The 16123-nt window shown below is 43.5% G+C and overlaps 2 protein-coding genes across 3 annotated transcripts in view; both read right to left on the reverse strand.

The window, feature by feature from the left end:
• LOC119446203 (60S ribosomal protein L6) overlaps positions 1 to 16123 on the reverse strand; it is a 182328-nt gene that overhangs the window by 53461 nt on the left and 112744 nt on the right. The gene's annotated exons all lie outside the window — the stretch shown is intronic.
• On the reverse strand, positions 267 to 15270 carry LOC119446206 (GPN-loop GTPase 1). Of its 2 annotated transcripts, none has more exons than XM_037710566.2 (13): positions 15172 to 15270; positions 14688 to 14809; positions 13999 to 14092; positions 13003 to 13042; positions 11892 to 11958; positions 10875 to 10912; positions 10710 to 10788; positions 10107 to 10247; positions 9275 to 9504; positions 8451 to 8490; positions 6150 to 6234; positions 3195 to 3287; positions 267 to 418 (listed from the first exon to the last, which is right to left on the reverse strand). In XM_037710566.2, exons 2-13 carry the CDS (start codon positions 14784 to 14786, stop codon positions 315 to 317), a joined length of 1110 nt encoding a protein of 369 aa, XP_037566494.1. In that variant the 5' UTR covers positions 14787 to 14809; positions 15172 to 15270; the 3' UTR covers positions 267 to 314. The 2 variants fall into 2 exon arrangements, with proteins under 2 accessions (XP_037566494.1, XP_037566495.1); XM_037710567.2 differs by having other exon boundaries at positions 15133 to 15261.

The raw sequence follows: 16123 nt of genomic DNA on the forward strand, positions 1-16123 counted from the left end.
TTAAGGGTGGCACCATGATAAAAAGTATTGTACAATGAAGAAAAATGCTAGACCACTATTACATGTAGTGATATTGAAAGCTGGGTGAGTGGGTGTACGTTCTTTCTCCAAACAGCGTAAAAAAGACGGGGTGTGATTAAGGAAAAAACAACATCGACAGTCCTGTCTTGTCTTTTTCTTCATGTCCGATCTTTTCAGACTATTCTGAGAATCATCAGATGCACCACGCAGCAGGTGTCAAGGAAACACGACAGGCTGAGAAAAAGTAACTTAAAATTATTTATGTACTGTACATTGCGGCATCTTGTGGTCAATCATGTATTTCCATCAGCTTGTGCTTGGTACTTCTTTGCACGCTTTGTTTTCTCCTTTTCAAGAAAGCTTTTGAATGACTCGTATTCTTTCTTTTCATCTTCATCTGCAAAAAAGAAAAGGGGGGAATTAGAATCTCAACAACAGAAGATTCAGTTCCATGCTCAGCCTTGGTTACACAATTGAAATGTGATTGGTTGGTTTTGTGTAGAGACTTTACACCACTTTTGCTTTAGGCTTTCATGCCACTTTGCTGATATGTCCTGGACATCTTCTTTCCAAAAGAAGTCGAGCACCCTTCTGCGATTCGAGCTTGATTAAGGTATACCGTATTTACTCGAATCTAACGCGCACTTTTTTTTCTGATATAACAGGTCCAAAAATCGTGTGCGCGTTAGAATTGAGTACGACCCTAAATCTGCGTTACCATATCTCCATCGGCATTTCAAAATGGCCACCTTGCACGCGCTTCGAGCCTAGCTGCCGTAGCTTCCTCCATTTGCTGTACTACGTGTACTTTGGCATTAGTCTACCATCAGTCTGCCCGTTTTCTGCATTTGCTCTATCAGCAAGAAGTGCCGAGTTCATCGTGATGCTGCATTTAAAAGTAAAGTGATCATGTGTGTGGAGACGGACGGAAAGTGGGCTGCGTCATGGGAGTTCTGAGAATCCTAAACTTGCATGCAGGACTGGCGCAAACAGGAGGAGAGGATTTTCGCGAGCAAAGCAACGCAGAAGGGTTTCAGTGGATCGAAGCAAGATGTATTCTGCGACGATCCTCTTCAGCGATACGACTGCCTTGGCCCTATGCTGACAGCGATCCGCGGCGTGACGGGGAGTCCGCCGCTTACAGTTCACGTTGAAGCGAGACGCGTGCTAGCACAAAGGTCAATTCACTCGCCACTGCTGCCGCGCTTTGTAACTCCAGCGTTTTGACAGCGAGTTTCCGCAGTCATCGAGCGAGATGTGTTCATGTTTTCTTGTGCGTGCATGACGCTATAGTAGTTGTTAACTTAGTTAGTAAGCAAATGTTTACACAAGTTTATACGGCCGATAAAACTACTATCCTTACTTCGTATAGCTGTCTACTAATTTGCTATCACAATCGATGCTTTGCCTTTTGGTCGAAACTGCGACATATTTTATTCATCACAACTTTAGTGCATTGGGAGTAAATCTTTGTTTTTCCAAATGAGAGAACATTTTATTTCTGTATGAAAGCATGAAGTACGCGGTACTGTAAAAGATTTTTTTTTTCCTGTCTTTTGGTCATGGAAAACGGGTGCGCGTTACAATTGAGGGCGTGTTACAACCTAGTAAATACGGTAATCGTGTTGAAATAGCGACCTTTGAGCTGGGTTTTTAATTTTGTAAAGAGAGCGAAATAAGCAGAAGCGAATCCTTACGAATGACCCGTCTTTCACATCAAGGATCACAACTAAAAACGAAACTTTGGTGTCTGGTTAACATCCTGAGACGAAGCAGCAGTCATCGCAGTAGAAAAGCCCAATGTCTCCACAACCGAAAAAAAGGCTAGGCATGTCTGCAGCTTGACAAAGTGCACGCTCATCGTGTTTTTCGTCAAACATGGTATTGTGCACCGGGAATTCGTACCAAATGGCCAGACAACGAACAGTGAGCATTACAGCGAAGTTTTAGGGCATTTTAGGAAGGTAGTTCGGAGAAAACAGACTGATGTGGGGTGCACGAGTAGCTGGAATGACGACAATGCACCCTGTCACATAGCACTCTACACACACAAGTTGCTAGCCAGAAACCAACATGGTTTCTACCATACTCGTCAGACTTTGCTCCTGCTTATTATCTCAGTCTCTTCCCAAAATTAAAAACCCAGCTCAAAGGTCACCATTTTGACACGACTGCCTCAAATTGCGGAAGGGTGCTCAGCTCCTTCCGAAAAGATGTCCAGGACATACATCAAAAAAATGCTAGGAATGCAGAACCGGACACAAGACGGAAAAGGACAACACAAATGCCGACTATCAACCGAAGGGTTGCAGTGGCGGAAACGAACGTGGACACAAAACTTATCTGCGCATGCTTGGGACATGGTCGCAAAGCGGCAGGAATGCTGGGAGCACTGTATTGCAGCACAAGGGAACTATTCCAAAGGTGACAGTGTTTTAACGCACACAAATAAAATACTTTCTTAAAAAAAAAAAAAACAAGAGAGAGCCACTCTCGAAACTTGTTGATACTGCCAAGTATATTTGCATACATCTGAAAACAATCTTTTTTTTATTGTGTGCTGCACAATGTGTGTGTCATGCGGAAGTGCCATTGCACGTGACGTCGCTTGCTGTCCCAGTGGCTCCTTTGAGGAGAAGAGCATGCTGGCTTTTGTTTGAATTTCCAGCTGCTCTCGCGCTGCGAGGATCGCCGTTGCCCGTAGACGCCCAGCATGTCGGGTGCGGAGTCGCACAACATCTCACAAAAGTGATCTATGAAGAGTACCGCTGCTGGTATTTAAGCTCTTGCGAGAAATTTAGTGCCTACTGGCGGCCCTGCTAAAAGGCTCTACGTGGTCTATGTATGGCCAGGGGCTTATATTTTTGTGAATCTGCTTATCTTGCAATTTTTCCCTGTTTTTACAAATTCTAGTAAACACGGTCTTACTGTATAATATTTTGCAAAACGCAATCTACGGCACCACACGATCTACACACTGCAATTGTCTGTTTGCAATGGCCAAAGCCGGTCAGAGGCCCTTTAAGCACTTAATTATCAATGTGTTATGGTGCAGTGTTCTCTATTCAGCTGTTTCTTTTTCACACATCTTTTAAGGTAAGCTGGTTTCGCCACGTTCAATAAGGCTGCAGTGCTCCAAGCACAATCTCTGCTGTAGATGTTAAATGCCATACCTTCATCGTCCATTCGCTGTTCCTCTTCAGAATCTTCCTCATCACTCAAGCCAGGTTGCACATCCACACTGTCTTCAGCTCCATGCACAATGCCTGAAGTTATTGAATTGGAGGCAAGAAAAATTGATCCATTTATTCATAACGCTTTAACCCTTTGGAGGACAATGAGACATATATGTCCCACTTCGTGATATGCATGACAACGCTTATCAGCACCAAAGGGACGCATTTATCTTATTTGTTTGGTGCCGCCTTCTATCTAAAGGTTTCAACACCTTATGGGAGAATAGTTTTGAGAATGGGTACTAAGTGGCAACAAGTGTGCGAAAAGCTACGAAAATTGGTTTAACTGTTGGAACACTAGATGGATTTGGCCCACATTTGCTTGTGAGAAAGAAGTTCTCACGATGCCTGATAGGTTACTCCTCTTTCCTCCATTTCGATTTAAACCTATAGCTCGCAATAAGCACCCATTTTTGTATCTTGAGGCAAGAGCTAGTCCACAAGGTTTGCATTTGTGAATGCATGTTCAAAAGTATCCACATACAAAAAGGCACCGATGCCTTTGGCGTTCAATGCTCTCGCGAAAAGTGCGCACAAACATTTTGGGTATGGCCTCCACTGTGCCACTTTGTCCATCGAGCTCTGGTCTTTTTTATGAGGAAAGTCACATAATTTTCCATCGAAAGCCTTGAAGGTCAATGGGACAAATGCGTCCCACATTTTAGAACTAAACGGCTTGTTGTACAGAAGAGAAATTAGTTGCAAACTACTTCGAAGCACCTCATTCACTTATACCATACAAAATATTTCAGTGTGGTTCGCAAGGGAAGTAGGCGAAAATAATTTTGCATGGAGACCCTAAAGGATCAATGGGACATGTCATATGTGTCATGAGTAAAGGGGCAACACACGCGGAAGAACGACGACGATGAAGAGAGCACGCGGTGTTCCAAACAGCACGAGCGCTCGAGGCACGTGACCCGAGCCGTGATCGAAAGAAAACCAGCGATGAGCTGTTATTATCGACGTGGCTCTAGGCCAGGAAGGTCGGCATCGTCAGCATTGCACAGACGATGGGAGGCTTGGAGGTTTGGTCAAGTCCGTGACGCTGGCAGTCCAGGGTGTGGTCGTCGACCTCGGAGACGTTTAAGCGAGGCTTCTTGGACCGGCTGCAGCCTCTCATGGCAGTGCCGGGCACTGCAGGACGGATCCCCCTTCATCGGCAGACCAACGCCTTCGATAGTCCCCGGGATGCGACCTCGGCACTTGAGAAAGGAGCCGGATGGAAGCAGCGGCCGAACACATTGTTAGGCCTATTCTGTCGGGCCTCTCTGCCACGTCAGCAACGGCGACCGGGATAAACAGGCGTCCACCAAGACGACGAAACGTTCAAGATCGTCGAGAGTAATGACTCCGAAAGAGACGCGACGCGACTTGGACGAAGATCCCCATGAGTCAGCGTCAACGACGTGAGGATATTCCACGTAAGCAGGGACACAGCCTGATAGGCTAGAGTGATCAGACTGAGGGGTGTAGGAATTAAGACTGGCTAAAGGGACAGCTTAATTAGCTGCTAGTTTTGGTTATGTGTTAGAACCACTTGTACATGTTATACTTAGTTTGTTTATTATTCTCGGTTGCCTTTTAGTGGGAATCTTTGCTTTTTAGTTTGCTTTTATTAAATCATGCGTGCTGTGCCTTCATACGTCTCCGAGTCCATCTCTTAAACATCCGCGCCCCCGAGATCTGTGACAATATGCATCCCACTTTTTGAAAGACCATTTAGTGTCAATAGGACAAATATGTCACACTTATTTTAATAAACAACATGGTGCAGAGAAGTGAAGTTTGTTGTACACTCTTTACAGGTATTGCCTCATTTACTGATACCATGCAAAAGATTTCAAGAGTGTTGTAAAAAATATACGCCATCCAACAAAAGGCTAAATAAGGCTGCCATACACAGCATTAAGCAGGGATGGTTACAAACAGGATGGCAGCAGAATAAATAGCGACAAAAGCAACCACATGAAAAAAAAGCATGATTACACAAAACATTAATTCTTAACAGTGAAAACAATAATGCACATTAAAATGGTATGTACTACTAATAACACACATATGTGCACACACAGTGCAAAAACAAGGAACAAAACCTTTTAATTTTAAACTCCAATATGACGATTAACCATGGCCATGGCCCTTGCCCTACCGTAGACGAGCTAAGCTAGTCCACACGGTTTGTACCGCTCCCGCCGTAGACGAGCTGGGCTTGTCCACACTGAAACAAGTGCCTGTGCACTGCTGCCTTCAAGCTACCCTGATGAATTTTGCTGAGTTCTCTTTGGCTTCAATAGATGGCGTAATAAAAAAAATAAAGATGCGCTCAAAGCTTGTATCTTGGCCGAAAAACGTTTCGATGCTGGCAACTGGGATTTAAAAATGGCGTCCTCCTCTGTGGGTGCGCGTGCCTGCAACGGCTCCGTTACAGAAATAAGGGGGAAAAAAAAAAAGTTTGTTTGCGGATGTTTTGTTGGACTCGGACAGTGAAGACGTTCAGTTCTTTTCCGAGAGTGGCAACGAGGATACTGAACAGCATATCTTCTCGGAATCATCGGATTCTGATGACAACAGCGTCTTGACGTGTAGGCAGTGGACGCCGATAGATGTAAAGAACCGGGTAGCGCTGATCCGCGGCATTTTATCACAAGTGTTGTTATATGCGCTATTGACATGTTCTATTGACTGGATCGCGCAGATCTGTGGGTATTTAAGCAGATGGTTCTTCGAAAATAAAACCAGTTGTTAGAAAGCGCTCGTCCTTGTGTTACTCCTTTTCTTTGTCCCTGTTTGGTTGCGCACACAAAGCTTTAAAAAATGAATCTGTTCCAACTAGGCAGACTCGAAGGTATGCTTCAACATGACATGAATGTTTAAGACTTATCCACTCACCTGTGAGAGGAACACTGTCTCCTTCAGCAACGTCCAGCCTTAACCGTTGCAGCTGTTTCTGCTGCTCAGCCAACGATGCTTCTTCCTAAAATCACAGGATGGGAACTTCGTGTCAGTACAGCACACAGGGCATACAGTAGAAATGTGCTCCTGATTACAGTGGAAAACACCAACATAAAATGTGAAAGAGGACACATGACAGCTTCTTTAAAACATTATCTATGCTGCATATTTTTGAGTTATGGTGACACAGCTCTCCATAAAAAAATATTGTGTTGATCTTCAGAAAAGAAAAAAAAATATAGCTTGTGATATTTGCAATGCCCAGAAGTTTCTGGGCGATTATGACGGTGAACTCCTAAGCTACATGCCTATTACAGACCTGCCAACCTTAGAATATAAACAATACTACAGCCAAAGCTGAAAAATGCAGAAATGTGTTTTTTAAGTACAGTAAGCACGTTTAAAGCATTTGCTTTAAACATTCACTGACAATGTTCTGCACGGGTGCGGTGAACATGCACTCTGCTCTACATAAACATTTCTATCCGTGGTACAGGTTATTTTTTTTTTCTGAAGCTTATTCATCAAATATACATGTAACAGTGCCAAAAATATTGGCGGCCATTATACACTGGTTCCACAATTTGGGTGGTGCTGCTGAAGTTCAAATAATTGATGGGTCGAAAAAAATCAGTAAGTGATGTATTTATTTATATTCTCTTGAAATCAGCTACACCTTAAACTAGATGCAAATGATAAATCATAATGTTACTTCGTCAGTGCGACAATCACAAACAAGCTCTAAAAATAAAGCATTTTATGATTAAATGGTAGAAGTTGGCAGATATGCAATCAGTTCACATTTTCACTCTGTATAAAATATTACGAGTGGAAATCCTGACACAAGAACCACACTCATTTAAGCATAAAAGCTGCATAATGACTGACTAGATAGCAATTTTACTGACACCAAATGTTCACTAATTCTCAATAATCACGCTGAGTCAACAAATAAAAATTGATTCGATGCCATTCACAGAGCTCTTTTACCTTTTAAGTAATGTAGCTGTTACAAAGCCCTGCCGCACTGATACCCATCTTTTTGTTTAGGTATCTTGAACCTTGAATTTGTTCACCAATTCTATCAAGAATGTGAACAAATGCATGGCAGGTCTTAAAGATGTATTCGCACGAGGGTGATTCGCATCCCTGCAGCTTGGCTGTATGTCATGATTATTATGCGACTTCCATGAGGTGGCGCAGTCAGGCAAAACTCCTCCTGGTGGCTGTTTGTTCAACAGCCTCAAAACAAACGTCTGAGTAAGGAGAAATTATCTGCAAAGCCTTAGTGTGTTTGCCTTTTTGGAAACAATGAGTGAACTTGCTGTCTGTAGGGTGCGGTGAGGAGGTTCTTTAGAAATTGCACCGTTATAATCATTTCCCTGACTGGCCTTGACAAGTCCCCCGCGCAAAAACCTTTTTGCAATGTGTGGGGACGTTCAACTCTTGCATCTCTTGAAGTTCGGCTTGCCCTCACGACAAACATGATGGTGAGAGTCAGTGTATGTAGTTACACAGCTACGAAGCGAGATGGCGCAAGTAGTCCGATGCTAGCACCACCCGACGGCATGGATAAGTTGGGACACGAGAGAAACTTGCTTTCTTCTGTTTGGCTTTAGGGTGGCGGCACATGCGATCGGTTTGCATGCTTGCCGATGCTCTTCGTGGGACCCTTCCGTGAGAGACTCCCTGTTCGACCTCGGACCGTCGCACCGGCGTGCGTGAATGCAATCACTTGGACACACTTCCATTCACAGGGCTTCACCTGTGAATGACTTAGGTTTCAGTGCCTGCCATGGGCAAACGATAAGCTGGCATGGCAAGCTGAACTTCCTCTATTCCTTAACATGTTCCGTTGAGGAACTATGCCCTGTATTTATCTTGACTAGCTGGCATCCTTGTATAGAAGGAGCATCACGTGCCCTTTTTGTATGCTCGTACTATTGCGTGCTGTGTCCTTCGTTACCAAGAGCATTTAATACCCCACAAATGGTATGCCTACAATTTGTGTGATCTTGTAGGCTATATGACTGCATCCATGGGTGAAACGGCCTGTTGTAAAAGTCACTTGGAGCACCAGCTCGAAGAAAGGCTGTTAGAGACTGCAGACTAACACTGAAGCTGAAGGAAACATTCAATGGGTGCACCAGCCGAAAACGCGAAATAAACTTAATGAAACATAAATGACTTTGACACAACAGTAGCGTCAGACTTCTCAAACAAATCAGAATTGCTCACCTTTTTCTTCTTGAGCTGCTCATACTCTGGTCGATACACACTGGAAATAAATAATGAAAAATCTTAAAAAATACACAACCACTCATCCTCCTTATTAATACATATACTGAGACACCAATTATCATTCAGGTGCAGGATTATAGCTTCTTTTCAACGACGCATCCCAGCCATCCAATTTTGGAGTTTACAATCAGTATGTTGGAAGACCTGACAACTGGCTACATGCACTTCACTGTGTGGGGAAGCAATAGTATAGGCTCTCTCCCAGGCCCACTGACATTTGTCTACCCCGCATAACTCTAGTGTATCTCAATTCGGCTTCCACACATGCTCCACAAGTGATGATTCAAGCCAGTCATATGGTGTCATAATTACGCAGCTAAGACAGGAGATGGCGAATACTCCTATCTCATGGCATGAATAGCTAAGGTGCAAGAGCAAGTTGCTTCCTCTCTTTTGATTTGGGACATTGGTATGCATACACCAACTGCTTGTCGGTGTACTGCATGGGACTAACCCACAGAGGGCTTTCCGTTCAGCGCGAGCATCTTTAAACTTGATAACTTGTACGCACTTTGGTTTATGGGACTGCACCCATGAATGACCTTTAGCATGAATTAACACTCGCTTGGCATTCCTTTGTGACGAGTCAAATTATCCACGATTCCTCGGCATGCCTCATCAGGGAACTATTCCTTGTATACCAGTAACCTGGCATTACTGAATCCAAAGAGCTGTAAATGCTCTTCTGCATGCTTGCATTAGTGGGTTATTTTCTTTGAAGACAAGAGCTAGTCAACCCCACAATTGCAGCCGCCACTTACGTGTCGTATTCATGGCGAGCTTTCTGCAAGGCCTCGAGGAACTCGAGCACACCCTTGCCTGTCACAGCAGACACACCAACGGTGTTGATATTGGCGTAGAATTCATCGAGCACAAGACTGAGTGATCGACTGAGGTTGGAGATGTGCGACGTCTCCCCCTGCAGTGCATCTTGAAAGGCCTCAAAGTCCTGCATCCACTGCACTGCAAACTGGTGGTCCACCACATCAACCTGTACAAGACACAGGGATCATTTATCAAAGCACACTGAAGGAAAAAGAATTCATGACAACAAAAGACTTCAGTAAACCTTGCTTGCAACAAATTAATAATGAGATAAAAGAAAACGAAGAAAAAATAATAATAAATGACCCAATGTTACTGAATCTTTTGCTTTTCACCTTTTTTCCCTGCTGATTTGTCAACAACAGAGGTTGGCACACACACAAGGCAATAAAATCCAGCTTCCTGCAGAGCACCAAAACATGTAAATAAATAGAAGATATTCCCACTTCCCTGCCTTATCACATTTAACCTAATAAATGGTTCAAAATGTTGACTATCATGTCACATGCACCGAAATAAGGGTATTGTCAGGTTTGCACACCAACATTGACTTTGCATCAGCATTTCACTTCTTCAGCTACTCCAAAAAAGAAAATAAATCCAGCTCATCTATGGCAACCAGGACGTGATGCAGAAAGACCAGGTCTTAGTAAGGTCATCGCCGAGAAATTCTTCATGGTACACCCAAACAAGTAAAACCCTTCTGTTGTGTTTCGCTCTTCAAATGTGTGGCTGCCTGCAACGTTAGATGATCATAAAGCAGCTCACCTTGTTCATGGCGATGACGAATGGCAGCTTCGTCTTGTAGAGAATACTGCATGCATAAAGCATGTTGGACATGAAAGTGACTGGGCTCACACTGCGAACCATGTCCATCACATACACAACCACAGTGGGAAATTCAGATGCCTGGAATGAAATGGCAGAAAGTGACACTATTACCATGTGTAGCTGATTGCTAGGACAAGCAAGGGCACAAAATAAATTGGTGAGCAACACGCAAGATCTTCGTTGCTAAAGAAAATGCTAGCTCACTAGGGGTTGCCTATCACGGGATACTTATGTCCATCTTTAAGGTTATAAAGAAGTGAAATATGAATTGGAAGTGATACAAACAGAAGAACCGATTAATACAAGGAATGTCGCTGGAGCCAACGTTTCGACAAGCCGAGTGCCCTTGTCAAAACGTTAACTCCAGTGACATTCCTTGTTAGGCCACTGTTAGTTACTTCAAATCTTTGTCTTCCAGTGGACTTGTCTTCTTTGATTACACAGAACTGTGTTTTATCCCATGTTTCTTCTATGTATGTGTCTTTGTGTGTGCGCTGCAACTCGAAGGCAAACAAGGACCACAAGTTAGCTTTCACAAACCAAGGTCTCCGTGATGATGCTTCCAGATGCAGACCAGGTGAAGACTTCAATCTGGCCCGGTGTGTCAAAAATTACATACCTGCAAGCAACGAGGTCAAAAATGGTTGAAAATTTTGCTTATAACAGGTACAATGCATTTGGTAAAATGTAAGGGGGTCAACTTACTCGAGTTCAGATTTTCTTTTGTGTATGAGCTGCATAACCTGTTGGAGCAAGCAGAACCACATAGAAAACCAACATTAAATTTGGAGAGCATATAAATTATGCCTCTCGGTAATTGCATAATTGCTGATTTGGCACCGTGCATTTCACTTCTACAACAAGAAATTAAGTAGATAGTTGCAGGCAAAGAGCCTTCCCACTTTAAGCCTAGTGCCTAATTTATTTAGTCTCTCACCACTCATGCATACATTTGTATTGTGGCATAATGAAAGAAATGTTATCTTCCACTGCAATGACACATTTAATGAAAGGCCAATGCAATTCACAGAGTTTTTGCTGAGTGTTTGCAATACCCTCCACACAGACTGGTGTAACGTAACAATTTGCACACAGCCGTTTAGCGAAAAAGCTAGTGCACACAACGCCATGGCAGCAGCAGCAGGCAGAATGCTGCCTTTGTTCCTCTGCCAGGCTGAAGGAGCGAAGCATGAGGATACGTCGACCTGGTTTGTCATTTTGCAGCCAAGCTGACTGCACCTAGCTTGCGTCTCTGGAGGACATGCTCTGATGTGCTTATGAAAAATGCAAAATCAGTGCACTTCTCTGCAGTGCCTCAGTTCGTGAAATGCGAGTGGAGCGGGCAATAAGCATGGAGGAAATAAAGAAAACTAGGAAGGAGCGTCACGTGACACTCTTGAAGCCTAATCGTTAAAAATAAAAAGGAGGAATCGGCGGGAAAGCACCCAAGCACATGCCCACAAGTGATTGTTTCTTGTCATTTAGCACAGCTATGATCGGTTTTTCAGCTGCCTGTCTGCTGCACCACTCAGAAGTTGTAACATGCGGCTAATCATGCAGATGCTCCAAGAACTTGTGCAAAATTAAGATTTTGCAAATAGTAAATTTTTCATTCGTCTGCCACTTCTGTTTAAGCAAGCACTCTTTGTACCAGTTAACGATAAATGCTCTTTCACAGTGGAAGGAAGTGCTACCTGCTAAAGAAAGCTCTCTGGCACCTACCTGGTCAAAGCGTGTGGAGAACAGGTTGAGTGATGTGACAATGCCGCCATTAGGACCTAAGCCATACCTATAAGTGGCTAAGGAAGCAAAATGCTGCACGTTTCTGAGCGAAAATAAAGCCTTTCACATACACAAGCACTCTCCAAGTACCTGTCTTATTCATGCAAGCAGTACACAGCCCAGTACGTTGTTGTATAAAAGCAAAATTCAGCACATGCATAATATGCCTGTGTGAATAAGGCTAAGGTTTCATCTAACTCCACCACAACAATTCTTTGAGAATTCAAAGAAAGGGATGCATAAATAAAAAGAAGGCAGATGTGTGAAATACCAGATACATTCCGAAACAAAAGGAGGAAAAGCTGTCGGGGCGAAAATAAATACATAAAAATTAGAGCGAGACAAACAATATATATGCAGTAGTGGTGAAAAATATATCTTGCAGTTTGGGCTTGTTGAGCTAGACTGCTCAGAAAGTTGGCACTGTATGTGTTATGCCAGACAGCTAGCCATGGACAACAGCCTTGAATACTTACCACCAGGTTATTCACATCACATAGCCTATTCATTGTGCACTCAAAGATGTGTATTCCAAGAAGGAAACCGCAAGAAGTCAACCATTTTGTCCAAGAATATGCGTACACTAGCGAGAGAAAGAAGTTAGCCAAGCACAAGGCTTGGCATGCTACTGCAAGTTAAATATATGATAAGGAATGAAAAAAAAAAAAAAAAATGTGAGAGAAAAGGGGAGAAAACATACATACACGCACATGTACACAACTTCGGAAATGTATGCAACAGTAAGTATGACAGAGAGAACAAAGTGGAAAGTGGAGCTATATGGCACTGGCAACAGACAAAATGTTTTAGAGCTCTGTCCCTCTGGTGGCAAAAGTTAACATCCTGTTTGACAATATCGAAGAAAAAAAAAAAAAAGCAGCTAAATAAATGTTCGCAAGAAATCACACGATCGTATCTTTTAGTTCACTACTGTGGATGTTGAACAGAGCAACATTCATGTCATCAGAAACATGCGTCACATGTTTACTTCATGGGCATGTCTCCTCTCATATAATCATAACATGTGCTATCATTTGAAGTTGAAGGATACTGTTTCATGACTTCCTTGTACTTCACAGTGTCCCTGATATCTGCAAATGAGAAGGAGAATTTATGTGTAAGAAAAATAATGAAGCACACATGCTGTGCTTAAATGAAAAAAAAAAATAAATAAATAAAAATAAGGATGCTCAGCATGACTTCAGGGCAATGCATTAACAAGAAATGGAAGAAGCATACATGATCACTATAATTTCTAATGAGCCCCAAGGAAGTCAGTGTTACACACAGACGACAGCAAACAAATGAATTTTGACACTGGACAAGTAATTACATTCGCTGCTTTTCTTGGTCAGCACCTATGGGTGCCGTGCCTAAGTCCACTTGGCCAAGTCTGTATGGTAAAGCCTTGCAACGCCAGCAAATTCTCATAGCACATTTCGTGCCTGCTCTTTGATGTATACAGCGTTACTCATGCTCAATACCAACTGCACATTTCCTGCACCATCTGGCCTGACAGGTGACAATTTTACAGAGACAGCCTCCAGCTATCCAATACGGTGGCATAGACACAAGTGCACATTTTGAACAATTCCATAATTGGTACACATGACAACGAACCATGGGTTCATGTAGTTGGAGCTGTTAAGAAAACTGCAGAGTCCCAGTCGTCCAAACAATGTGTTAAAAGAAACCGAGATTTGAGGAGATGGCCACAAGCAGAATACATTGTTTTATTAGGCAAAATGCCCTGCGTGAACTATAGCATACCACTTAGTACACAGCATGGTTACCGGCATGAAACAAATCTTTTAGGCTTGTAGAGCAAGAACCTGGCACTGAGCACAGAAGCTACTGAAAATCCCAGAGCCTCAAAGAGTTAGCGACAGCAAAACAATGCAGCAGACAGCAGCACATGGCAGCATTGGGGCAAGGTGCTCAGGATGCTGGGAAAAAGCTGTCGCTAGTTTGCCATTACAGCAGCCCCACGTACAACTACAATGTATGTTTGTTACATAATAAGACAACTGAAATCAAAAGTACACACCCACATTGGCAGGGTATGGAACATCACTGCAGGCTGGGTCCAGGTTCACAACATACGGTGGTCTTTTCACAGTATGTAGATGAGCTGTTAACCGCTGAAATAAGTTCAGTAACATCCCTGTACAATTTGCAAGACAGCCCACGAGTCAAGTCTTCTAAATGTACTATCGGCTTCCTCCGGTTCCTTTTTTATTCCATTTCTAAACTTCGGCCATGAGGCATACACTGCGCTCTCCGCCCCGTGATTTACAGACCCCAATGCTCCAGTATAGAGCACAGAAGTGGTGCACTGTAGAAAGGCAGATGAAGGGGGGGGGGGGGGGGGGGATGCAAAATCTGAAAGTAGCTGCAGGTTTCTGAGTACGTTGTTCACATGCCCATGTGGTTGCTCCTACAACCTAGCACTTATCTCTGAAATTGAGCAGCTGGGCCGGGGGATCACGGCGCCTGTGTCCCATCAAAAGTGACATATCAAAGCTAAACAGAGTGGGAGATCGATGGAAGGAAAGCAGGTGAGGCTTATAATGAAGAGAAAGAATGAGTTAATTTAACTAAGTGCACATTTAAAACAATCCCATAATTGGTACACATTATTTGTGCACGTAATTGAGCTGAACTGTTTCACAGCTGACTGTTTTGGTATCATACCTTCTCTGCAGTATCATGCAGTTACACGCAGTATCGCCATACCTGTACCCACGTCGTTTTCCCAGATCCTGCCATCCCAAGCACAATGACACAGGTTGGTAATGACCCGATATCCTGGGGCTCTCCACTGCTACTGGCCATCGCTATCCAGGCAACCGCTAATCCTGTGTAAACAGTGTAGAGTGAAAGCTAGGTCAGGCACACGCATAATCTACACAAGTCACATCGGCCAATAGGGACAACTTGCATAACGAGTGTGCTGCGATACGAAGAAAGCGAGGCAAAATACATGTAACCAACTAAGTAACCTCGCACTATTTTCACAAACAACATGTATTCGCACAAGTAGAAACGAAACACCACACGGTGACGCGCTCGCAAACATTCAAGTGAAACTACAGCGATCAATGTCGCTGCAAAGACATGCGACGATGTATCTTTAATTGAAATACCGAATCGGCAGCGCAAAATTTCGCGAACTACTGACCTGTCAAGCGACACAGAAGAATGAGACGCAGAAACTTACGAGAAATGACAAAAGCAGCAACACACACACGAGGACACAACGCACATATGCGCAAGATACACAACAATCTCGCGCGCTGCGCATATGCGCTGCGGCTGCGGCCACTTACGGCTTCTTTTGGCTCGACTCGTTCATATTAAAGTCCCTAGATTTCCTGCTCAAAAAAAATCTAGGGACTGGCAGAGCTACAGAGGCTAGAACCACGACCTACTGGAACGTTCAGTAGGTCGTGCTGTGGAGCCTCCTCTACGGTTGTGGTAGTTGTGGTAGAGTGTACTAGACAATGGTCCAGTACACTCTAGTTGTGGGTAGTCTATTTGTGGGCGGTTGCACCGGTTGTACGTAGGGCTGTGGTTTTCCTCATTTTCCCAGTTCGGGCGTGCAACTGACAGATGCGGCCAATGCCTTGGTTTAAAAAATTCAATGAAGGCGGTGTGCTGTAAACAATGAACATAATTCCAACCATGATTTCAACCCATATCAGATGATTGGGCTGAAATGGTTTCCGTTCGCGTATCACGTAACGATCCATATGCGGTGGAAGTGAGGCGGTTAGCAAACGTGCCGCAGACACGGATGTAGATCACTGTACTGCACTTCACAGCTAGCAAACACATCTTGTAGGAATGCAAGGAGACAGTGCGATATCTGTTATTATTAGGACTTAATGAATGCACACTTCATTGAGAGTACGATACCACAAAAGAGGAGGCGCGCGTTGTCCCTTATTCGTTTTTTATTTTGTGGTGTGCGTGGTTTCGTGATCAGTTGGAACAAACCAGGAAAGGGATCTGAAACCAATTCGTGAAACTTCAATTTCTCATAAGCACCGCGCCTCTATCAGAATTAGGACACCACAAAAAACAGTTCTCGAGGTGTTTTCTGAAAGTTCTGTTTTTGGCAAAAGAAAGACATATACAAGACTTATTCATACAAATTTTTATTTGATAAA

The sequence above is a fragment of the Dermacentor silvarum genome, chromosome 3, assembly GCF_013339745.2.
Source record: "Dermacentor silvarum isolate Dsil-2018 chromosome 3, BIME_Dsil_1.4, whole genome shotgun sequence".
NCBI lineage: Eukaryota > Metazoa > Arthropoda > Arachnida > Ixodida > Ixodidae > Dermacentor > Dermacentor silvarum.

What these genes read in the sequence shown, in the direction of transcription:
- LOC119446206 (XM_037710566.2), bottom strand. Translation starts at nt 14,786, where the DNA reads ATGGCCAGTAGCAGTGGAGAGCCCCAGGATATCGGGTCATTACCAACC. An exon ending in TCTCCACACGCTTTGACCAG is followed by an intron (nt 10,913 to 11,891) that starts GTAGGTGCCAGA and finishes TTGCTCCAACAG; the next exon opens with GTTATGCAGCTCATACACAA. An exon ending in AAAAGAAAATCTGAACTCGA is followed by an intron (nt 10,789 to 10,874) that starts GTAAGTTGACCC and finishes CGTTGCTTGCAG; the next exon opens with GTATGTAATTTTTGACACAC.